Raw genomic sequence first — 24,722 nt, 5'->3', positions numbered from 1 at the left:
ATGCCTTTTTGTATGTTATTATCACTCCCTCATTTTTAAACAATATACACATTTTTGTGCCTGTTTTTTTGTTAGAGAACTGCATCTCAAATTTCAAAGCATAGCTGCGTTTCATTTTCCATGCGCTCTCAGGACGAATAAATTATGAAGGTTCACTTTAAAATGTGAACCAAACCGAACTCCTCCTCCATCCTAACCATGGCTAACGTCAACCATGGTTTGTCAGCTTGGATTGCATGACAAACTGCAAATGGTTAAAACTGAAAGTGAAAGCTTGTAAGCTCCTCTCTTGGCCTTAAAGATGTTGGAGGGGAGCTAGGTACTGTAATGCGCAAGCCCTAGCAGGACTAATTTCACATCTCATCAAACCAAAGTTTAGTGTGACAGATGAATGTAGCCACAGCATCAAGTCTCCTCTGTTACTGCTGTTTGGATGCATTGATGTAATTGAATGAGGCCAGTGGGGATGGAGGGAGCTTTGCCACTTTACCGGCTGCTTTTCCCCCTTCCCCTTTTGTTTTGACAGCCCTGCGCTCCCGGGCTGCTGGAGGAGGCAGGCAGGCAGGCAGGCAGAGGACAGGAAGGAGGCAGGCGAGCAAACAAGTGGAGGGTGGAAGGAAGGAGAGAAGCTCCTTCAACTCAGGACCCAAACTCTGCAACCCCCCAAAAAGCTCAACAACTTTGGCCAACCCTCCCCTAACAACTTTGGTCAATCCTTCCCTAAAAAAAGCTCAGCAACTTCTGGCAATGACAATGGGTAGATAACAGCCAGTCTTTTTATGCTATGAGTAGATTGCAGTCTCTTGGCAGTCCAACTAGATTTCAATATGGGGTGGGGGGACGACAAGAAATTTTCCGCAACGGGTACCACCTCACCTTGCTACGCCACTGCTACAGGCAAAGGTAATTCACCGAGAGAAGCATCATTTTATGATCTTCCTAAACTACATGAAGGTTTGGCTTGTTTTTCCAAAATGTATTTCATATTTTAAACTTCTTTGCATAATTGCGTCACAGGGAAAGGCAAGGAGCCTTCTACGACAATGAAACTTCACCCCTGATCACTGGAAATATCATCCTTTGGCTTCCAATATTTCATCAGATATTGGTTCAATACTTCCAGCCAAATGCAACAGGGACTAGAAACTTGTTTTAATAAAGAAAAGAAAGCTGAGAGTCTCAGTATATGGCATTATACCATATTTCTGTACTCCCATGGAATCATGACATACACACACCCTAGGTTATAGGTCAATTCAATTTAGATGGCAATCATAGTTCTTTCAGTTCTGAAAATCAGCCCTTAGGTCCATGTTCGGAAGCAGCCAGAACCTTTGCACAGTTTTGTCATTTGCAAATTATAAAAGATGTGGCTCCCCACCCCCCAAAATGGATTTGAATGTGTGCCTGGAAGTTAAACACACACACAGCCCTAAATTATAGAGATGTATCGTCTGGGTGCTTTGCAACCCCTGTGCTAAGAAATGATACGATGAAAAATGGTTGTCATGTAGCACCTTTGCAATACTTTATTATCCCATAATGAGAAAGTGGCTTTAAGTTATTGGTAATAAAAAGCACTGCTGAAGGGAAGGAGCAACGTCATTAAGTAGCTCCCAGGTATTCCAAATGATCCACTTTCTGGCAACCGGTCATGATCTGCTCCCTGTCTCCATTTTCACTTCATTGTGTTATCTCTTTGGAAGTCAGGAAATCCCAGCAGATGGAACAGATCGTCCATCATCTCCATTTCTCTTTCTCTCTCTCTCACCATCAATAGTTGAAGAGGGAGGAAAAGTCATTTAAAAGTTCACGGAGCCTTGCTTTGGTTCAGCTGACTGCCTTAAGGGGATCCACCAAAAAATATAGAAAGATGGACAGCTAAACAGTTTTTTTTTATATTATGTATACATTCAAACTGCCAATCAGGAAACATTCCTCTGAAAGATTAGCTCTCTTTTTATTTGCCTGAATAGTAAAACAAAAAAACAAAAAAAGGAGAGACAGAAAGAGGCATGAAATACTTAGTGCATTTGTAATGCACAGCAGATGGGAATTATACATATTTATGGACACTGTTAACCACATCTCTCCCACATTACTCTGATGGAGTGCATGCATAGACTTGGCAAAAAATTATTAAAAAAAAAATTAAACAGCCCATTAGTACAATTTATGAACAGGGCTTCCACTAAGGGAGCTGTATCGAGAGGTCTATAGTCAGTACGGTGCAGCCCAGCTGATACCATCTGTTTGGTGTATTCACTGAAGAAGATTATATTACAATCCTTAGTAATGCCACAAATGCTACAGTTAAACTGGATGAGACTTCGGCTTCATTCCACTGCAGCAATATGGGTTTATCGTGAGTGATTTTCCACAGCTGGAGGTGGAGACTTGATTTCATGGAATCACAAGAAATAAAATTCTGAAAGCTTGAAATATTAACCTAAAGGGGGACAAAAACAAAACAAAAAAACAAAAAAATCTAACTCCTCTGCATTAAATCTTTCCTGCATGATGCATTTGGCCGAACCCTCTAGACAAGGTCAGATTTCAGTGCTAAATGTTTCTGAGAGGGATTGAACCAAGGATGGCTCCAACTGTGTAGCTGCCTGTTAGTGCTCATTTCATGACTATCATTTCACCTCTGGCAGTCTTGTCCCTTTCCGTTCACTTTTATAGAATTCTAAATGATGGTGCCATTGAATTGGGGAGAAGAGCATTATGGCACAGCTCCTGAAATTGCTTTTATTCTGGCAAGCGCGTTTCCGACTTGAAGGGAAAAGCAGAAGACTCAGACTGTAAATCCACTGAAATGCATTTGATGCACTCCCTGTCTCAAGATGCCATGACTTAGCTAGGGACTATTTGAAAGCATAAATAGGCGCTCTCTTTTTGCATATATCTCTAGTGCAGCGGTTCTCAACCTGTGGGTCCCCAGATGTTGTTGGACTGCAACTCCCATCATCCCTGAGCTCTGGCCTTGCTAGCTAGGGGTGATGGGAGTTGTAGTTCAACAACAACTGGGGACCCACAGGTTGAGAAAGGCTGCTCTAGTGGGATAGAGAACCACTTGTGTGATTGGGAACTGTGTTTACCCTTCTCCTGTTCCACCACACTCAGAAGTTCACGTATGTGGCCTGGGAAAGGACATTCACTTTGGTGTTCCCTAACCTGTGGCATTCCCTTCCACACAGAGACACATTTGGCACCTTCATTGTACAGTGGTACCTCGGGTTAAGTACTTAATTCGTTCCGGAGGTCCGTTCTTAACCTGAAACTGTTCTTAACCTGAAGCACCACTTTAGCTAATGGGGCCTCCCGCTGCCGCCGCGCGATTTCTGTTCTCATCCTGAAGCGAAGTTCTCAACCCGAGGTACTATTTCTGGGTTAGCAGAGTCTGTAACCTGAAGCGTATGTAACTTGAAGCCTATGTAACCCAAGGTACTACTGTATAGCACCCATCATATGCTGAAGACACAACTCTTTAACCCATCAGCCTTTGACACTTGAGATCTGTATTGTTGGGACCCACCCTATTCTTAATCTGAATTGCTTAAAAAAACTGATTTTAATGTTATATTATTATGGGTGCCACGTCACTCTAGGATGGAGAACAGCAGGCCAAGGGTGATTGTGTATGTGAGAGTTGGGAAGCTGGAGACATAGAGGTACGTCAAGCTGGACCATGTGCAGAGGAGGGCGACCAAGACGTTTAAGGGTCCAGAAACCAAGCCTTAAGAGGAATAAGGGGAGACTGAGAGATATGATAGCCATCTTGAAATATCTAAAGGGCTGTCACAGGGAAGATGGAGCAAGCTTGCATCCTCCTGCTAGGGAGGGCAGGAATCAATGGAGTTACAAGAAAGGAGATTCCTACTAAACATCAGGAAGAACTTTCTGACAGTAAGAGCTGTTCAACAGTGGATTGGACTTCCTCGGGAGGTGCTGGACTGTCCTTGCTTGGGAAACCTAATGTGGAAGCAATATCTGTTTGAATGTTAATGATGTGACACCCTGCCCACCCCACCCCCACAAACATCCTATGTTCAAATTATGCAATGCATACATAAACCCAGTCTCCACTGATCTTCAGTACAGTGGTACCTCGGGTTAAGAACTTAATTCATTCCGGAGGTCCGTTCTTAACCTGAAACTGTTCTTAACCTGAGGTACCACTTTAGCTAATGGGGCCTCCCGCTGCACAATTTTTGTTCTCATCCTGAAGCAAAGTTCTTAACGTGAGGTACTATTTCTGGGTTAGTGGAGTCTGTAACCTGAAGCATCTGTAACCTGAGGTACCACTGTACATGGAAACTGAACCTGAGTAAGCTCAGAAACCCCTGGAGTCTGTTGCCAGCTGGATCTTCAGGCTGTGTGCAACAATATTGTAACTTCCTCTTGACCTTATGGTGCAGGATGGGTAAGATAACGATAACTGTCACTGTGTTCATGTAGCTCAATAGTATATCCAGCAATTTCCCTGACCATTTGTCTGGAAGCAGAGGCTGCTCATGGTAACTGCTCCTTTCTCCTCTAACGTAATTCTGGAGTCCCCAACGTGGAGTCCTCAGACATCCCCATTCGTGCCCCTTGTTGGAGGCCAGAGCTGTATGCCCCATAGGCCTGTCATATGTTCCTGAAACTAGCCTGCTACCCTCAGGCACATTGGAGAACACTATCCACTTTCCAGTGTCGAAGGAAAAATCAACTGCTGGGCCATTCAGCCTCTGTACATGGAAAGGTGGCAGGGAGGGAGGTCAGAGGCGCCATCTTGTTCTTTGCCTCAGGCAGCAAAATATCTTCTGCTGGCTCTGCTGCCTGGATGCAAAGGTCTACAAACATGTTCCTGTTTGGGCTGAGTCTTTGCCTCAGCGTCTCCCTCCACCTGGCATGTATCTGTGTGTTCTTCAGCTCCGGCTTCCTGGCTCACCTCTTGACAGCTGTTTATGGCTCAACCTCAAGAAAATGGGGTTGTTTCATTGGCCCTGGATTACTTACTTCTAGATGTGTGGCCTTGCTTCTGGAAACAGACCCAGAACTGCTGTTCAACTGAGCGGAAATTGTGAGGGCTTGGTGCCGTTGGTTGAAACTATGTTCCTTGGCGATTTGGTCCCCATTTTTCATTTAACGGGCTAGACTTCAGCCTGTCTCCCGGCATCACAACAAAGATAGTATTACGAACAGAAATTCGCAGTGCCGTCAAAGTGGGCAGCGAAAGGCTATTCTGTCACTTTTCATTCACCTGGGGTACTACAGTTAAACTAATTAGAAAAGACTGAGGAGGCCGAGGAAGCTGAACATTCTTAGCCCTAGGAAGAAAGCTGCGGTGAGGGAAAGCCCAGAGCTGCCATAATCTGAATAGTAACCACTTGTTCTCAGTGACTGCCCTGGTCTGGCACTCGCAAGGAAAAGATTTGGGTTAAATAGGAGGATTTTTGTAATGCCGAGGCTAGCCCGGCGGCAACAGGATAAGCAACCATCTGCAGCAGTGTTTTGTTAAATAAATAAAAGAGAGATCCACGATTCTCAGAGAGGCTGAAGTGTGCTTTGCTAAATGAAGCCACCTACCCCCACCATATATGTCCAGTGGTATCATCCCAACGAATGGCCACTAGGGCTGCAATCCTGTACACATTTGCCAGAATAAAGATGCGTTAGGATATTGTGCGCAAGGGTGGTAGGACTTGCGCTTTTTCTTTTCTGTACACTCTGCAGGCTGGAGATTAAGCGGGTATTAATGCTTATTAGGAGAATCTTAGAATTGGAAGGGATACCCCAAGGGCATTCCAGTCCAACCAATCTCAAGACACAGTCTCCCATCCACTTTGGAACCATGCTGGATCCTGCTTAGCTTTGCAAATGTGCTAGCTGTTTTATTGCTGCACCACTCGGTTGCATATTTAATGGCGCCAACTACTGCCTGTGTCATAGTGCCATGTGTCAGAAGGGAGATGGAGGAATAAACTGAGTGAAGCAAAGGCGTACGAAAGGCAGCACTTGAAGAGAGAGCAGCCAAATCATACTATTCGCCTAAGTTAAGAAGCTGTTCTTTTAATAGGAAACCAGTGTTCTATTGATCAGACTGAAGGGAGAAAGAATAAATTGTCTACAATAGGCTGGTATATTACATTCTTCCATAACTAATAGTAAGAAGTTCCCCAAATCGATTATTTTATTAGTTGCAACTAGGGTCACAGCCACATCATGCGTCTAAAACACATGGCCTCCCCTTAACAAACCACAGTTCCCTTTTTCATTGATTTAGTAACAAAAAAAGTGCTATGTTTGTACAAACCCATGATTCTTTAGGGGAAACCATACACTTTGAATGTGTTTTAAATGAATAGTGTGGATGTGCCCAAAATTAGCATCATCTGCTCATTGTTCAACATTCTCAGACATCTGGGTTCCATGTGACATGTGCAGAATCCCTCTTGGAATACAATATAATAGTCCCCCCCCCCCGCAAAAAAAACACCAAACTGAAACGGCAGCTTACAAACAGGAAGGCATTTATTAGAATAAAAATATATGCATTTTTTTAATTAAAAAAAGCCATTTACAAAAATACCACAGTGACGTTAAATGAGCACACAGAGGATTCTTCTTTCTATCTTTTAAAAAGTGCGGCTCTTCAAAAAGACAACAGTCTCATGACAGGGTTGCCAAATGCCTGGAATTTCCTGGACATACCTGGAATACTGCATTCGGAAGCAGTGTCCGGGTGGAAATTGGCAAAATCCGGACATATGGCAACCCATGTCGGCAGTGTCGTTTTTGCCGATTTTCCTTAAAAACAGCTCAAAAATGTAACTTTTGTGTCCGGATTTTTACTTTTTGAAATCTGGCATCTCTATCTTGTGAAGGAGTTGGGCTGCTCAGCATTTCTTCGTATGACGCCAGAAAGCTTTAGGAAAAGTCCAGGACACAAAATCTGCCTAAGAGAAGGTACAAACTGCGATAGCTCGCACATGTAGAGACATCTGTTTGGGCCCACACGTTTTAAGCTAAAATGAGCCCAGCTTACTACAAACATAGTTCAAAACCACACACCATAGGACAGTTTGATGGAAATGGTCCCTACAGTATGGGGTGTTTGTTTATAAGTGCCCAAGCTAAAACATCAAAAAGGGGTGGGGTAGCAGGAAATATGAAGCCTAGTATTCCATTGTCAAAGGACCATGATTGCCAAGGAAAGCTGGGAATGATGTACACTTGCTTCAGCCACCTGGGTTGTTTTACGAAACCCGTTCCTTGAACTACGCAGGGCCTTCTAGCAACACGTGTCTGCATGTAGCCAGTCTTTCTATACATTAACAGATCCACTGGCAGATCCACGTCATGCATTTAAAGCCCACAGCTTCCCTCCACGAATCCTGGAACCTGTAGTTTCTTACGGGTGCTGAGAATTAAAGCTCTTTGAGGACAAAACTCCAGTTCCCAGGGTTCATTGAGGGAACCCATGTGCTTTAAATCTGTGCTGAATGTGCTTTAATTGTTCTCTGAAGGGACCCAGAGAATCTCTCTAACACGTGGAACTGCTCTGTCCCAACTATTTACCACCACCAGTAAGCTCCATTGATCATGTTCCTTTGTCAGGTGGTATGAGATGAGATGATAAGGTAACTTGGAAAGAAGAGCCATAGCTCCATCTTAATGCCTCTGATTTGGTCTACAGCAGTCTTCCCAACCTGGTGCTGTCTAGACGTTTTGGATTCTGACTCCCATTGGTCCCAGTCCGCATGACCAATAGTCAGGGAAGATGAGACTTGTGGTCTAACAGCTGGAGGGCATCATGTTGAGGAAGACTGGTCTATGGCATCTCCCATTCAAGATCTCGGGTGCTAAACTGAGAAGGATGCCTGTCTGAGATTTGTTGAGCTGGTGACTAGAAGGCCCAGGGCAAGGTGCAGCATAGTTTTGATTCAACATAAAACACATCTCTAGCTCTTCTAGGTGATGCAGGGAAAGAAATGAGGTTCTATCTCTGGAAGGCAGGAAAGACGATCTTCTCCCTGGGCTAAACAATGATCATGACCTTTTTCTGAGCCAACAACACACTCAAGTTAGCACGAATAGAAAAGTTACAGAAATCAAGTGGTTTACTTTTGACACACACACAAAAGCATTTTGTTGCCTGGTGCATTGTACAGAAGAAGCAAAGTTGGAGCACCCAATGAGTTGACTTACGTTGCAGAATTGCAAGTAGAAACTGGTGTCACTGCAATTTAAAGCACAATTGATATTCCCGTGGATTGGAGCACTGGTCACACTTAAGAGTCCATTCATTTCAGTGGATCATGCATAGAAACATTGCTCCATGGTTTGCATTCCTAGACAGTCATAGGTACCAGACTTTGTGTGATGATCTGTAGCTCATCAATTTGCTTGACTGGTACTATATCGTATTATGTAAATAAGCTGTACACATAATGGTTCCTCTGCCAAAAAACACTATGGAGCGGTGTCCAGTTCATAAGAAAGATTTATGCATGGTTCAGGTTCACTGATTAAAGAAGTCCCAGAATGCTATCTGTTTTTCTGACACCTTAAAGAATAACAAATATATTGTCATGTCAGCTTCAATGGGCCAGAGGTTATTTCATCAGATCCATGCTTATGCCACAATATATGTGCTAGTCTTTAAGGTGTCATAAGATTCCAGTTTTAACACTGGAAAAACATTTCAAACAGCCATTTTTACAGATATCTGCATGTAAGATCAGCTCACTGTGAAGTCGCACACACACATAAAAGTGTTACGTTTTGGGGTAAGTTGTTTGAGATGCTTTGGAGATGAAAAACCATCATCATGTGAAGCTAAAGGTTTCTTCACATATTAGGATTGTGAGATATTTCTTCCTAGGAGTTTCTAAGCTCACCCATCCAGATACTGGCCAGACTGAAAGTTATTAAACTTCAGAGACAGAACTAAATCTGGCACTAATGATATTATGTGTATAGTGGCTAGAATTCTTAGCACCCTTCCTAAACTACAATTCCCAGGATTCTTGGGGGGGGGCAGGGAGCCATGGAAGTTAAATTGTCATAAATATTATTTATATATATTAGTTTGCTGTGAAAAGGCACCCTCAGATAATCAGTATTTTCACAATTTACCTTGCATTTATGTCTAAAAGTTAAAAACCCTGATAATTCAAACACAAATCCATGGGTATCCGTGTAACTTGAGAAAAATACAATATTCAGTTCAAAATTCAACCCCCCCCCCCGGCAGCACCATAAAGAGGTCAATTCCAGCAAAATCCCAATAGCATGGATGGAATGAATGAGAACCCTTTTTATTATCTGAAACTAACAGGATCAAGCCTTAGCAGAAGGGAAAGCTTAGCACAATAAGCTGCCCCCACCCCCAAAAAATCTCTCCACTTTTATGAAAGCATTCTTCCTTTTTATAAAGCTGGGCATGAAAATTATATGGATGTGGAACGTCACCTTCCTTTAAATAGTGCAATTATGACATTTCCTATTATATACAGATCACAGCAATGGTTAGGCTCTGCTTATGGAGCTATGAGGCAGATGCATGGGTGAGGCAATGCCAAGCCTGCGCTCTTTTACTCTTATTGGAGTTGACAAAGGCTTTTCGTTTTGAGAAAAATAGACATGCACCCCAAGTAACAACTGGGGTTGCAGGAAAATTATGGCTTCAAGGGGCAGAAGCGCTAGGCAAGTGGGTGGGAACAAGACCAGTTTGCTGCCTTCTCCTCCTCTAGAAATTTGCTATGCCTTTTTTGGACCAATCTACACTAATTCCAGGAGGAGACGTTGATCAATGGCTTGTGAAAAAGAGAAAGATTGCAGGTAAATACTTTCTTACTGCTGCCTGCTCACGGTTACCCCCGTCTTTTTCTTCTGAGAAACACAAGACCCTGCTGTGTAGTACAATCGGCCTAATAGTGACATTTTCACACATTTCCCCCAGGAAATGGGGCTCCGGGCATCAAAATGCACGGCTGAGCTTGTAAAAGCCATATGGCAAAGTTGGAGCAAGAGAGTCATGTTTGAAAAAGTGTTGCCTTTCCTTCCTGATTGAATGACACATTAACGAGTAAACAAACGAACTCCTGTGTTGCAAAATATGAGTGAGCAATATCAAAAGCAACACGATGGCCAGAAACAATAACAATGTGAAAAACTTTATGGAATAATTCAAAACATCAAAACTAACAAACTGAAGTCTCTGAAAGTCCTTAAATGAATCACGGTGCCAGACTTTACCCAGCGGAGAGCAAGTGTGAAACTTTGTATAATCAGCAAATGTCTAATTCTGATGTCCAACTCTGAACTTTGCTGAACAGTGTTTCCGGATAACAACTACTGTTTCGTTGAATTCTTCATCAGCCTATTAGTTCAACACTCATAAGTAGAAAAATATGTAATTTCTTCATTAACCAATCTTTTTTTGAATAGATATAATGAAAAATACTCTGGAACAGTGCTCATGTGATTATGTAGTTACTGTTGACTACGGTTTGTTAGTTTTGATGTTTTGAATTATTCCATAAAGTTTTTCACATTGTTATTGTTTCTGGCCATCGTGTTGCTTTTGATATTGCTGAATGACACATTAGACAGGGGCCGCTTCCTGTGTACCTAAAGTGGGGTGTCCGTCTGCCAATTTGCTACTTAATTGTGGGGAGGGCAGAGTAGGTAAGGGTATCTAGTTATGGCAGAGAAAGCGCTTCCCCTGACTTCCCACCACTTCTAGTGAGGCTAGTACCCCGATTTGAGATGTTGGAGAGCTGCCGCCACCAAGCAAATGGTTTGACTCCTACTCTCATTGCCCTCAGCTAGTATGCCCAATTGTCGGGAATGATGGGAGTTGGAGTCCAGCTACATTTGGAGGCCCCCCAATCCTGCATCTCTGCTGTAAGGCACTCTCCTATTTTCAAGTCAACTATTGCTTCAGGACAAATCAAATGTTGTGGAGCCTCTAAAGCACAGACCCTACGGGGAGACTTCCACTAACTTGTCCTGCCTTGAGGGTGGCTTGATTTCTATGCTAGGCACAGGGATGAGAGGGAATACTCTAACTCTCCTCTATCACATTCTAATGCACATTCCAAGAACCAGATAGTTACAAAAAGCAGCAAAAAGCAGTAAGATCCTAGCCATATCACAGTCAAAGTACAAGATAAACACTACATTCTTTTAAACTGCTTTTTAATTGTATTTTTTTATTTTTTTAACAAAATGTTTTAAACTGTTTTATGGGGTTATTCAGCTGTTTATGTTTATATTTTGTTTATGTATTTTGTGTTTTTATATTGTAATTTTACCTTGTGAACCACCCTGAGACCTGTGGGTATAGGGCAGTATATAAATTTAAATAATAATAATAATAATAATAATAATAATAATAATAATATCAGCCTGCTCATTTGCCTGCATTGGATTCCCTGTACATATCTGCATTTACAGTGGTACCTCTGGTTATGAACGCTTCAGGTTACGAGCTCCACTAACCCGGAAGTAGCTGCTTCTGGTTGTGAACTTTGCCCCAGGATGCGAACAGAAATCATGTGCTGGAGGCCCCATTAGCAAAAGCGCGCCTCAGGATAAGAACAGTTTCAGCTTAAGAACGGACCTCTGGAACGAATTAAGTTCGTAACCAGAGGTACCACTGTAGTTCCTTGTAACCTATAGCTAGCAGGTTTAAATAAAAGGCTGGCTTACGATATCCTTAAGCTCCACAAGTCATTCTGCACTGGAGGCTCGAGGCAGAAAATAGGCTTTCCCCCTGCCACCATTCCCTGGGAGTTGAAGTCAGTTTGAAAGAGGAAACCTGGCATGTTTCGTTTGTTTGCTCATTAATATATGCATTTACACAAACACTTTGCCCTAGTATAGGCATTCTTCGTATACATTACTTGTCTGAAGAACTGCATTGCGAAAATTCGGCAAAGTACGAATTCTGAAGAACTGCATTGCGAAAATTGGTCAAAGTGCGAATTCTGAAGGGGGGGCCTTGTTTCTGTTAGTCCATTTCCAGAAAGTGCAAATTAGGTAAGTTTAAGTGCAAACTGAATCAGATTCCCTGCCCTCTGCCCCCATTCCTACTTGGAAGCGACTCCAGTTAGGACCACCACCTTCCCCACTCCTTGACAATCCAGCCTCACCAGCAGTATGTGTGAATGCCTTATGGGAAGACAGCCTGGAAAAATATACGACTAGCCAATCCTTGTGCAATTTCCGAAGCAGAAAAAGTAACAATGGGTTGCTTGTGGATCCCCTTGTGCAATTACGGTGGTGCCGTTTAGACTACAGGTCAGCTCAGCTTTTCCAAGATAAGTCTTATTCTTTGGAGACCCCTGATAATACTTTAGTAAACACACGCCCAGCTTTTAAACAAAACAGAACTGAGGCAGGTTTTTCATTTTTTTCTTTTTTAAGGAGGGATGTTGAATGCTAGATTTTTCTCTCTCTCAGAAATGAAGACCACAACATGAACTGCATGGAGTAATGGCAGAAAATGAGTGGATCTGCTTACCTCTTAGCCTTACACAAATATAACAGATCTAAAAAAGAAAAAAGCTAGCTTCTTTGTTCCACAGAAAAGGGTAAAAAATCACATGAAAGAGAGAGCTAGTGTAATATTTTGGAAAACACCATGATTCTGCAGAGAGCAGGGATTAAAGGCGATAACGGCTGCTAAAGTGATCATAGTCTATCAGCAAACAAACCATTTCTAGGTTCTGAGCAGGGATGCTGAGACAAAAGCTGAACAGCTGCAGCAGCAGCTGGGTTAAAGCAAGAAAGTGGAATGTCTCAGAGCAGACTGATACGTCGAATACCAAGCTGGACTTGTCTGCCACCTTAGGTGACCCCTGCATGGGCTACTGAGTCTTCTTCCCAACCACACTGTGCCGGTTTGAGCAATGAACAAGTCAGCCTCCAGTGGACACTCGGCTAGCCAACAGCATAAGAACATCCCGTGCAGTTGGGCTGCTAACATCTCTGTGAAGCAGCCTCCTTATTTGCAAAACGGTAACAGTCTTAATCCACAGCGGCAAAATATTTTAAGCACAGTTAAGCGATATCAGTAGACCTTTCCTCTGAATAATTTTTATGGGACCAGAGTGCAAAAAGGCAGTGAAGGATGCCAGAGCAGGAATAGGCGTGGAAAGAGAGAGGAAGGGGGTGCAGTCCCAGTCTTTTTTTTCCGGAGCGGAAGGGATGAAATCATCTTCCAGATCACCAGGGTAAGTGGTGCACCCTCCTTGCTCTAGCAAGCGACTGAGTTGTTAGTGAAGTTTTTTCTGTTGTTTGGGACAGATTAGCATAGAGGAAGTCAGAGAATGGGGGGGGGGGAGCAGAAATAAACAAGCAGAGGTTGGACACATCTTTCCTTTCCTTTGATGGAGTTCCTTCTTCACGCTGGCCGTTCAAATGGTAACACTTCTTTGCAAGATTGTTTAAAAGCTAAAGGCTGAAATTCAGCTGTCTGAAGGACTTTTGTTAAAGCCTAACATGCTTTACAGGGGGACGCGGGTGGCGCTGTGGGTTAAACCACAGACCCTAGGACTTGCCGATCAGAAGATTGGTGGTTCGAATCCCCACGACGGGGTGAGCTCCAACTTGGAACTGATAAGCATCAGAGAGTTCAATCAAGTTTACTCGCAGGTAACTATGCAGAGGGCTGCAGCCAAGCCATGCGGCTGTGATCAGGGATGGGAACCAATTCTCAGAGTGGTTTAGCAATCAGTCCCCCTTCCCTGGGAACTCCAGGGGAATAGGAGTCTCCTAACAACTGTCAGCACCCGTAACAAACTATAGTATAGGATTCTTTGGGGGAAACAATGACTGTTAAAGTGGTACGATCCTTTTATTTTATTGTATAGCGCAAATGGGGCCTAACTTGCAAAGAGAAAAGGGCTGGATTGGGCAATATGAGAGGCTGAGGAGTAGAGGGTGATGACTAGACTCTGTTAAGTCCAGTGATGATTTCTCTATGGATGGGTCATCTAGGCCAATGCCCTGCAATGCAGAGTGGCCATGTAGTGCTGAATATTGCAGGGTAGAGAGTGAGTGAATAAAAAACTGGATCAAAGGGGAAACCAAAGTTAGCATCCTGGAAGAGGAAGTCTTACAGGGCAAAGTTTTAGAGACCCTGGATGTGCTGTCACATTCAGCAGAAAATTAATTCCATGCTGAGAGGAGGTTGGTGGGGGTGGGGAGACCCCAGGCTGCCAAAATGTGTTTCCAATTTAGTTTCCCCTTCTCCAACATTTTTTTTTTGGGGGGGGGGGAATATCATAACATCTGAAATGTTGAAGTGACGTTGCCACTATTTTGCTCTGACCTCTGCACATGGAGAGAATGTCTGCTATGTTGCCTACAATCACCCTGTGCTTCTGCCTCCTCCTCCTCCAGAAACATCTCTCCTGCCGAGGTTGGCAGGATCTTTTGCCGGTTGGTAAGAAGTGAAACAATAGAGAGGGGTCAATCGGACTTAAGTATTTCAAGTTATGTTAAGGGTGCGAGAGAGAAAGTGTTGATAACAGGAGCATAGCAGTAACGGGGAAGAGAGACGAGATGGCGCAGCAAGGTTCAGGGGCCTCATCTTGCATATGAAACATAGGAAGTCTGTGCAGGATCAGGCCAAAGACCCATTCAATTCTCATAGTGGCCAACCAGGTACCAATGGGAAGCTCATAAGCAGGACCTGACTGCAACAGGACTCTCTGTGCTGGCATTCCCAGAAGCTGGCATTCACTCGGGGGCACATTGAGTCTTCCGGTGCCACAGAATTCCCAGGATAATCTCTTACCTTCTCACACTTTGGGTAGAACTGGCGGTGAGAAGCTCAATGGTTGCCACTAAAAAAAGGCAGCTCCATGTGGAGTTCCCTTCCTCCGACCATAGAATGTAATTATGAAAACGTGGTATGATATTACTATCTTGCCACAGCCAATCGTGTGGAACAGGTACAGGGTTGCGACTGCTAGCTGATTAATTGGTTAGATTAACGGACTAATTCCTTTTTGAACAACTAAATAATAATAATAATGCTCTGATTAACTGGGTAGCAGTTTTTTTTTAAAAAAAATATCTTTTAAATGCATGTACATATAAAAACAGAAGAAAGAAAGCATCACCTGTAAAAGAGGTATTTCCCATTTTCTCTCACACGGAGGAGAAAAGATAGGGCCTGCCAATGGCATGCAGTGAATTTTTTTGTAGAATAGTCAGCTTGCGAGGGCAATGCGGGGAGCAGGGGAATGTTGCAGGTGTGAGCATCGTGCCTCCCTCCCTAAGCTTCCCGGGCTTCGGGAAGGAGGCACCAATCCTCTGATAGGATGCTGGATCCCAGCTGCCTCCTTCCCAAGGCTGGGCAGGCTTTGAGAGGGTGGCAGGAGGGCTTTTGGAGCCTTTAAGGGACTAGCCTAGTTCCCCTACTCCACTGACCGCATGTTGCTGGTACCTGCTGCAAAAGCAGATGTCCACCCTCTAAAGCAAGCATAGACAAACTTGGCCCTCCAGATGCTTTTGGGACTACAACTCCCACCATCCCTTGCTAACAGGACCAGTGGTCAGGGATGATGGGAATTGTAGTCCCAAAACATCTGGAGGGCCGAGTTTGCCTATGCCTGCTCTAAAGATACAGGCAATATGTGTTTGCTGTTTCACTTCAGTTCTTACTCGTTTCCAAATGCATGCAAACTGAATAGATTTAAGTACTTAATCAACAACTACAATTAATCAACCAGGATCTCTTCAAGTAGGTGGCAGCTGTAGTTTTCATAACATTCATGGGTTGAGGAGATGGAACTTGACTTGTGTGGCTATCTTTCCGCTGGCCCCACAACAGCCTCACATTTGTCCCCCTTTGTGGTTATGCCTTAGCTTTTGGTTTCTATGCTTAGACAAGGATTTAATTGAAACATTTACTGTTACTCAGCGAAGACAAAGGCATAAAATAAGAACAGCAATAAAATTGGCAGGGTTAAAAATGGAAACGGTGATTTCAAGATATCTTTCATTGAGACACATATATAAAAATCATATATACAGTATAAATATAGCCATATATTTTTAAAAATATAATTATAGCTCTAAGTATGAATACTTCATTTCTATGGACTGAGCCTATATGGACAATGCAGGTCATTTGACCAAGTTTCCAGTTTACACGGGTCCCTTAGTGAGTTGCCTTGGATTCTGGGGGACCTGCAGGAGGCGAGACACCTCAGGGAAAAGCCACTCGGATAACTTAATCTGTCACCTCAGCTGCACCTTCATGCGTAGAGGACTTTTAAGTTGGTGGTGGGCCGTTGTATCTCAGCACCAGGTTGAAGGAGCGGGCGTAATTGTTGGCGAGCTTGCAGCTGTGCGTCTCCTCTACGAGAGGCAGCAGGAAGGCAAGGAGCAGGAGGAGGAGCAGGAGCAGCTGGAGAGGCAAAGCGGCGCAGCAGACGCGGCGCAGGAAGGAACATGCCCCGGCTGGTCGTCCCTGAAAGACACAAACCAAATGGATCATTAATGTCATGGGCTGGGCAGATAAAGAGGAGCAGTGGAGACCACCTCCCCAGGAGCCCTCCAGAGAGGAGGAAGGGGCAGATGGTATTGATCTACAGGACTGGTCTGACACAGGGCACACTCCAGAGCAGAGGTAATCAAACTAAGGCCCACGGGCCAGATACGGCCTACTGGGCTGGTTAATCTGGCCCACAAACCTTGCGGACCCTGCCACTCGCTTGGTAAGCCCTGCGCTAAACAGGCGCAGCGCAAAGGCCTCGCTGAATGGAGACTGACTTCTGTGACGCGGCCAGCATGGCTTCTGATTGGCTGCAGCCAATCAAAAGCCGTGGATGCCTGGGCAGGCAGCAGTGCTGGCAGGCTTCTGATTGGCTGCAGGAAGCTCCTGCAGCCAATCAGAAGCCACGGACGCCTCTGGGCGCCGCCCCTTCCTTCCCGCTGAGGCAGCCGAGCGGGAGGAAGCGGCCAAGGGGGAAGGAAGCGGCAGCGGCGTGAAGGCTGCCTCATCTGCCCAGGCCAGTGGCATGGGCTCTGTGCCCCGCCAAGACAGAGGACGCCAATGCTGCCGAAGACGAGGCAGCGTCGGTGCCTGCGGCATGAGTAGCATAGGTGGGGGGGCCTTTTGGGAGGGGGGTGCTTTCGGGAGGCGGTGGGTCCGGCCCCCCACAAGGTCTGAGGGACAGTGGACTGGCCCCCTTCTGAAAAAGTTTGCTGATCCCTGCCCCAGAAGAAGAAGAAGAGGGAACAAGTTGGGAAGTAATGGGAGATGAGGAGCCAGGTGTCAGGCTTCAGGGAATCTGATCCTCCTCCCTCACGGCTGGCAGCCAGAAATGGAAAAACAAGACATTCTTACCATGGTATTTTATTCAATATTCACACAGAGATAGAGAGAGACGCATGATGCCATCTCTCTTAGATAATGTCGTTGCTCCGAGTAAAATCCCACCCCCTCTGTCTCTCCTATTCTACGTCATCCCTGTGTTGGCTGATCTGTGCTTTCTGCCTCTGAGTTTTCTGTTCTCCTACTCTCAATGCCCACCGGGTCCTGGGGGGGCGGGGTCTGGAATGATTTCTAAAGACACTGAATCTGTCAGCTGTCTCTCCCCTGGTGCTTCTTCCTGCTGCCCCTCTCCCAATATCTCCCAGCTTCTCCCCTCTGCAGCCTCTGAACTGTGCCCTTCTGCAAACCACTGTTCTAAATCTATACTGTCCTCCTCTTCTTAGGAAGATTCAAGAGAATGGGGGGCAGGCTGACCCCCACATTCCTCCTCAGTCCAGTCCCTGACATCAGGTAGCACTGAGCAGACTGAGCCTGAGCAGCAGCTGACCAACACGCTGTCACTGAAGTCTCCTAGAACCTGTTCCCTCCCCGCAAACCAGGCATTCAGTAAGAATACCAGAGCAGAGGGCTTGAAGGCAGGTGGCCCTTAACAGCAACCATAGGATAGAGGAGGAGTCTGATGAATAGGGAAGTATGGAGAAAGGGGGCATGGACCTTGACTTGGAGCAGCATTAGATACTGAAAGGTGCTTGGTTGCCTCGCCTTGGCACCTAGAATAATCATAAAAAGGACTAAAAAGCCTGTGATTTCTCCGTCTCTCTGCTTTCCTGGGCAATCCCACATGAACCTCCAACAGCCTGACAATTAATGAAGGCTGCCTATCTGAATCCAATGGGGCATTGCCCATGCGCATTGGACGGTGGTGCTATAGGCCCTAAGTAAATATGCAGTTTCCCCATGGGGTAAGCCAGGATCCTTGCTTGGATGACTCTGGTCTCCCCCACCAGCCCCTGGACTTTTTTGGAGGGGGGCAGGTATATGCCTCAACATGTCACTGATGTGCATTTGTGGTGGATTTATACTGGACAGTCCGCGCATAATTCTGCTTTTTTAGTTGTTCTGCTGTGTTCACCCAGTGTTGTGACATTACTGCCATCTGGAGGGCCACTCATGAGGACGTAAAAATATATTGCTGGATCAGGCCATTGGCCCATTTTGTCCAGCATCCTGTTCTCACAGGGCCCAACCATATGCCTGTGGGAGCAAGCAAGAGCATTCTGCCCACAGGCAATTCCTTGCCGCTGGCATGTTTTGTAAAGCAAGCTTCCCTAACAGATTGCATATGTTCTTTTCATGAACATCTGCATTTGTACCCACACTTCACCCTAGGAAATGCACTTTTGTACACACAACTTGGCTAGAGAGCTGCAGTGCAAAATTCAAAGAAGTGTAAATTTCAAAGGATAGCCACATTTTCATTCTCATTTAGTTTAGGAAAGTGCAAATCTGAAAAGCACACTTTCAATATGAACTGAATCAATCCCCACCCCCCCAGCAGCAGAGGGGACTATAAGTGTGTGGAGAACAGGAAGTACAAGTTAATCACACATCCTGTCCACACTCTCCCCCACATTTTTTAATGCACCAAAAACTAGTACTGCAGGTGAAACCACAGAATGTTAAATGTGTCTTTGCTCCTGAAGTGACATTTCAGAGAAGGGTTTTTCATTATGACCACAGCAGGGAAAGAAAGTACCCATTTTCTCATCCCTGCCTTCTGGGTTCCCAATAATTATGTGCTCTTCCCAGCTAATACAATTTGCATTTTATAATCTAATCTGCAAAATTATTATTTGTTTGTTTATTAAATTTGTATTTAATTATATCCGCAGGTCTCAGGACGATTAAAACATAAAATCGCAACATAAAAACACAAAATGCATAATAAACACACACACACACACACACACACACACACACACACACACACACACACACAGAGCACTGGATGTCAATCAGCCAAAGGCCAGGTTAAAGACAAACGTTTTTGCCTGGTGCTTAAAGGTGTATAATGAAGGCACCAGGCAGACCTCCCTGGGGAAAGCACCCCACAAATAGGGAGCCACTGTAGAAAAGGCCCATTCTTGTGTTGCCACCCTGTGGACCTCTCATGGAGGAGGCAGATGAAGAAGGACCTGAGAAGATGATCTCAGGGTCCGGACAGGCTCATATGGAAAGAGGTGGTCCTTACACACAAAGAGGCATTTAACCAGTGGAGGCTCTTCCATTAGGTCAGATGGGGCTACCAGCCTCCCTCTGCCTTGAGCTAGCCCCCATTTGCCTGCCTTCTTACTTCCAACCAGTCTAAGGAGTTGCACTGGCTGTCACCTTCACCTTCCTCATTATCCATGTTGCCTTTCTGGAACTCAACGGAGAGGAGGATTCTGTCATTGGATCTTGCCCCACATCATGTCGGGCTCCTGGCTTTCTGACTCACAAGTCCCAATAGGCCACAACTGCATTTAACATCAAACTTGGCTCTGTCCCTGAGCCATTAGCATGAGGTGATTTGATTCTTGGCGCACCATCTAATAATTTTCAGACCATGAAGCCATTATGTAAGGCAGTGTGCCCTCTACAAGCGCTAGCAATGCTTCTATGCAGGAACGGACCACATCCTCAAGAGACACGAGGTGCTGAGCAAAAGGGACTGGAGGTTTCTGGGTACCATAAAAAGGGCTTCCGTGAGCCAACGTTTGGGGTTGATCTATGTGTGACAATCTGCCAGACGCTAAAATCTCTAAGAAAATGCTTAGTGTTGCAAATGATTTTTTCCAGACAATTTCTCAGCCTCGGTTTCCTCGAGGGACAACGCAGTTGCTTTTAGTATTAATTTTGAGATTTCCATGCGCCAGTTACAATTTTTCCAACCTGTGTTGCGTGCCAGACAGGAACTTGGTGGCTGCTGGAGAGAAATGGCCACCTTTGGTTGGGTATTCAGTTACAACGAAGTGCAAGTTTCACACACTTTCCCTCATGGCCAAAGCTCTGCTTCATGTTTGTATAGGTTTGCCGAGTTCAGGGGCAGCCGCCATTTTGGGATATACAGCACCTGAATCCAGCCATGGGCCTTCTCTGTTTAATCTCTGGACAGCAGCAGAAAGCTCCGGGTCCCCACCCCTTGCACCTCACTTTACAATCAGGCTGACTTATTTTCATTGCTCCCTGTACAAGCCTCATATTTTACAAGATGCCAGAGAATAAAAAGGGAAGTGGAACAGATGGTGAAATTTGAGTTCAACGTATAGCAGTAGCCTTTACAACTGGGTCTGCTGCTCCAAAATGGCTCATTATAAGAAGGGCAAGGGAGCAAAGTGGGCCAGGAATCCAATTCTGGCCTTACAAAAAGGTTTGGTTTCCTTCTGAGAACACCAGAGTGGCAGAGAACACCAGACCGGCACAATGCATTATGGGGAAATAACAGCCTGGGTGTCTACATTAAAAATAACCACGTCCATGTTTGCCAGGTCTCACCCCGGGAGAGTGAATTTTTCATTTATTTATGGGATTTCTTACCCCCACCCCTTCACTGAAATGTCCCAGGGCGGGTTGCAACAACGGAACAGAAATAGGTTTCATACAATTACAAAAGCAAACAATCAAGCAAAAGCAGAACAGTATGGCTTAAATAATCTTCTTCTTCTTTGGCGATCATTCATAGCCAAGGAAGACTGTCTTCCATAAACACAGTTTTTACAATGAGTCTGTAAGTGACTGTGGAAGCCAATTCTGGATCCACACATCCTTCTACAGGGGGGACATTGGTTTCCGGGCGGGAGTTGATCACGGTGTGGATTTGCCAAGCGTGCCTTCCTCCTAGCATGTTTCTCCCTTGCGTCCTGAGTTCGAGTGTCTTCAAAGCCCATGACACCTTTGGTAAAGGCTGTTCTCCAATTGCAGCACTCGCAGGCAAGTGTTTCCCAATTGTTGGTGTTTATACTACATTTTTTAAAACTTGCCTTCAGACAGTCTTTAAACCTCTTTTGTTGACCACCATCATTACGCTTTCCATTTTTAAGTTCGAAATAGAGAGGCTTAAATAATATGGAAGAGGTAGATATCACAAAACAAAATCCTTTTAAGAGCCTGCTGGATCAGGCCAATGGCCCATGCAGCCCAGCATCCTGTTCTTATAGTGGCCAAGCCTGTGGGGAAACTGCAAACAGGATTGAAGCTCAAGAGCACTCTCCCCCTCTGGTGCTTTCCAGCAACTAGTATTCAGATACATTACTGCCTCCGACCAGAGGATAGCCATCATGGCAAGTAGCCATTGATAGTTTTCTCTCCCGTGGATTTGCCCAATGCTCTTTTACTAGGAGTGAGTGCCATAGTTTTACCACACACTTCATTTAACTGTGAAAGGTAAAGAGCTGTGTCTTCAGTGTATGACTGGAAGCTGTACAACAAAGACAGCAAGACGCACCTCTGTGAGAAGGGAGTTCCAAAACTTAGAGAAAGACGTCTCCCTTCTGGGCCACACTTTTGAGGGGGGCAGAACTACCAAGAGAGCCCCCTCTGCCACTCTTAACTATGCTGAGGCACCGAGAAAGATTTCTTTTGTTCAGCTTCTCACCCAGTTGCTTTGTCCAACGTCCTTATGCACCCAGCAGGGAAATTCTAGATTCAGGGCTGCCAGAGTTCAGGTTTACAGGATCTATTTCGCTGTGTGTTGTTGTTCAGCTAGAACTTTGACAGGGATGGCCCGAGACATTTTGCTGCCCAAAGCAGACAAGATGGTGCCCACCATTCCGTGTACAGAAGTTAAGTGGACTGGAAATTGAATCTTCCTCAAAGCATGGGTGTCACCTGAGGCGACTGACTCACTCTACCTAATGGTAGGGCCAGACCTATAATTCCCAGCACTCTTAATGAACTACAGCCCCCAATGTTATTATTTCTGGGGCATGTAGGAACTCTAAACGTTTGGCATGCATGCAGCCTCAATGTAGCCTTAAGTAACTCCTGCCAAATTCACCGTGAAACAGCACAGCAACTTGTTTTTTTGACATTATTGCATAACAGAAGGGAAATCAGGGGTGTGTACAGAAATTGCAATGAGGAAAAGTAGGTTTCTAGCTCTTTGAGGTTCATGGGTTGGAACATCCCCCCAAAACTACAAGTCCACCAGGGTGCAGGAACTGAAATTCCTAAGAGTTTGGGGTTGGACAATCTTTTCTTAGATGGTGAATGTAATGGCCACAAGAAAAATCCAGCCTCAAGCCAGTTGATTACAACCCTTGCTCTCCAGTGAGCTGAAACATTCCCATAACTATTTTTGGCATTGCGTCCTTTCTATTTTTCTTGGAAGCTGAATGAGATTTTGAAGAGTGGGTGCTTAAATTAATCCATCCCTTGGGATGCTTTGACATGCATGCCTAGCATCTGAGTAAGTGGCTCAAAGCTGCCATAATCCTGGCAGCGTAAAGAAACAATTGCAGCACAAAGGACAATAGTCTTGCACCCAGCTAGATGCCCCAAAGGAATCTTCCATCTCTTAAATCCCAGGGGGACATTCTAATCCCCGTGTGGGGGATCAGAATTGCTTAAGGGCGAGTGGGAACAAGCTTCACTTCCCTAGCTCCCCCCCTCATGGCATGAAGGGTTACAATATCTCAACTAAGGTTATTTTCCTCAAATAACCTTAAGCAAATAACCTTGCTTAAATGAGGAGTTGTTTTGCCTTCATATCCCAGGCAGATGGATATTAATCTACTTAAAGGATCTGATGATTAAGCAGTATATAAATCCTGTTAAGTAAAAAATAAAAAAAAATAAAACTATACTTCTGTGGTGCCTTTCAGCCTCAGTTCCCAACCTGTAAAATGGGAGACTGGTGACCTAGCTCACGGGGGTGTTGTGAGACCTGAGGAATGTGAAGCAGTTGGTAAACTGTGGTGCTGTTTCGCAAACAAGCTGCACACTATGGTTCTGATTCTCCCTTTCAACTTCTCCCTACTGCCCTAAGGCAAACACCTGCAGGAGAGGTCATGTAAATCCAGCATTCCTGCCACGGCTTTCCCTCCCACCTGCTCTCGGCTTGGCTTTGCCTTATCCGGCAGCCATGCTATCATGCTTAATGACTCAGCTGGTCGCCATGGAAATGCCCAGGCTGTCACAACTTCAGCATTGTGATGCCGCTGCAGGATCAAGGAGTGGGAAGGCACCATGGGCTTGTTGACTCGAGGCATGATCAAAATGCCATGCATCTTAGCTCTGCAGAGCACAAAAATTCAATCGCTGGAGCAACGGCGGGTCTCGCCAATAACACTGCCGAGGACAGCGAGGCACTGAGGCAGCTGCGACCATTGCACAAAATAACCAGGTGTGAAGACAGACAGAGGAAGATGCTGAATGCTAGGGAAACCTCAGGCCCAGGGTATAAATGCCTCTCTGTCTGGCCCTGGAGACTCTGCCTAAGCCATAACCATCACTGGCCATGCTTCAACACTGAGTGCTTTTTCCTGGCTGGAATGGGAACTCGGAACTCTAAGAATGCCTCTTGCTTGTCTGCTTGGAGGGAAATGAGTGTGTGTAGCCATGAACTTCCTATGCAGAGGTGAAAGTCACTTTTGTTCCCTTGTCCACTTTGGCCTCTCGCTTGATCCACCATGGGCCTGCAGCCTTTGGAAGGTTGCTCAGAAGCAGAGGCAGAGTTAGGGTTAAAAAAAAGGTAAAGGACCCCTGGAGAGTTAAGCCCAGTCAAAGGCAGCTATGGGGTTGCAGCACTCATCTCGCTTTCAGGCTGAGGGAGCCGGCGTTTGTCCACAGACAGCTTTCTGGGTCATGTGGCCAGCGTGATTAAACCACTTCTGGCGCAACAGAACACCATGACAGAAGCCAGAGCGCACGGAAATGCCATTTACCTTCCTGCCACAGCGGTACCTATTTATCTACTTGCACTGACATGTTTTGAACTGCTAGGTTGGCAGGAGCTGGGACAGAGCAACGGGAGCTCACCTTGTTGCGGGGATTCAAACTGCCAACCTTCTGATTGGCAAGCCCAAGAGGCTCATTGGTTTAGACCACAGCACCCCTTTTGTTAGGGTAGTGTGACTGGTTCAGATGCACTGGGGCACCACCACAATGCTATAGAATGGAGTGCGAGAGGTGGGGAGAGGCCGAATTTTAGCGTTGCACAGGGTGCCGCTGAAATATGAGAGCCAAAAGTCTGCCACTGTCAGAAGGGAATGTGGCCCCTGTCTGAAAAAAGGCTTCCTACCTCTGCCTTATACCAAGGTGCCTTAAGAATACAAGCAGAGCCTCCTGGACCATGCCAATGACCACAGCAGCCAACCAGATGTTTGCGGGAAACCCTCAAGGAGGATCTGAGCACAAGAGCACTCTCTCCTCCTGTGGTTTCCAGAAACTGAAA

The 24,722-nt window shown here is 45.2% G+C and overlaps 1 protein-coding gene across 1 annotated transcript in view; it reads right to left on the bottom strand.

Moving 5' to 3' along the window:
• Window positions 1–14,272: 14,272 nt before the first annotated feature.
• The window catches only part of SYNE3 (spectrin repeat containing nuclear envelope family member 3), an 89,638-nt gene continuing 79,188 nt past the window's right edge, over window positions 14,273–24,722 (bottom strand). Inside the window, exon 19 of the mRNA XM_053375800.1 lies at window positions 14,273–16,483. Coding sequence (XP_053231775.1) covers window positions 16,286–16,483 — 198 coding nt within the window. The 3' untranslated portion in view covers window positions 14,273–16,285. The remainder of the gene's footprint in view (window positions 16,484–24,722) is intronic.

This window comes from Podarcis raffonei, chromosome 1 (assembly GCF_027172205.1).
Source record: "Podarcis raffonei isolate rPodRaf1 chromosome 1, rPodRaf1.pri, whole genome shotgun sequence".
Taxonomy (NCBI): Eukaryota; Metazoa; Chordata; class Lepidosauria; order Squamata; family Lacertidae; genus Podarcis; species Podarcis raffonei.
The sequence above is the reverse complement of the archived record's forward strand: the minus strand, read 5'-3'. Positions and strand labels throughout refer to the sequence as shown.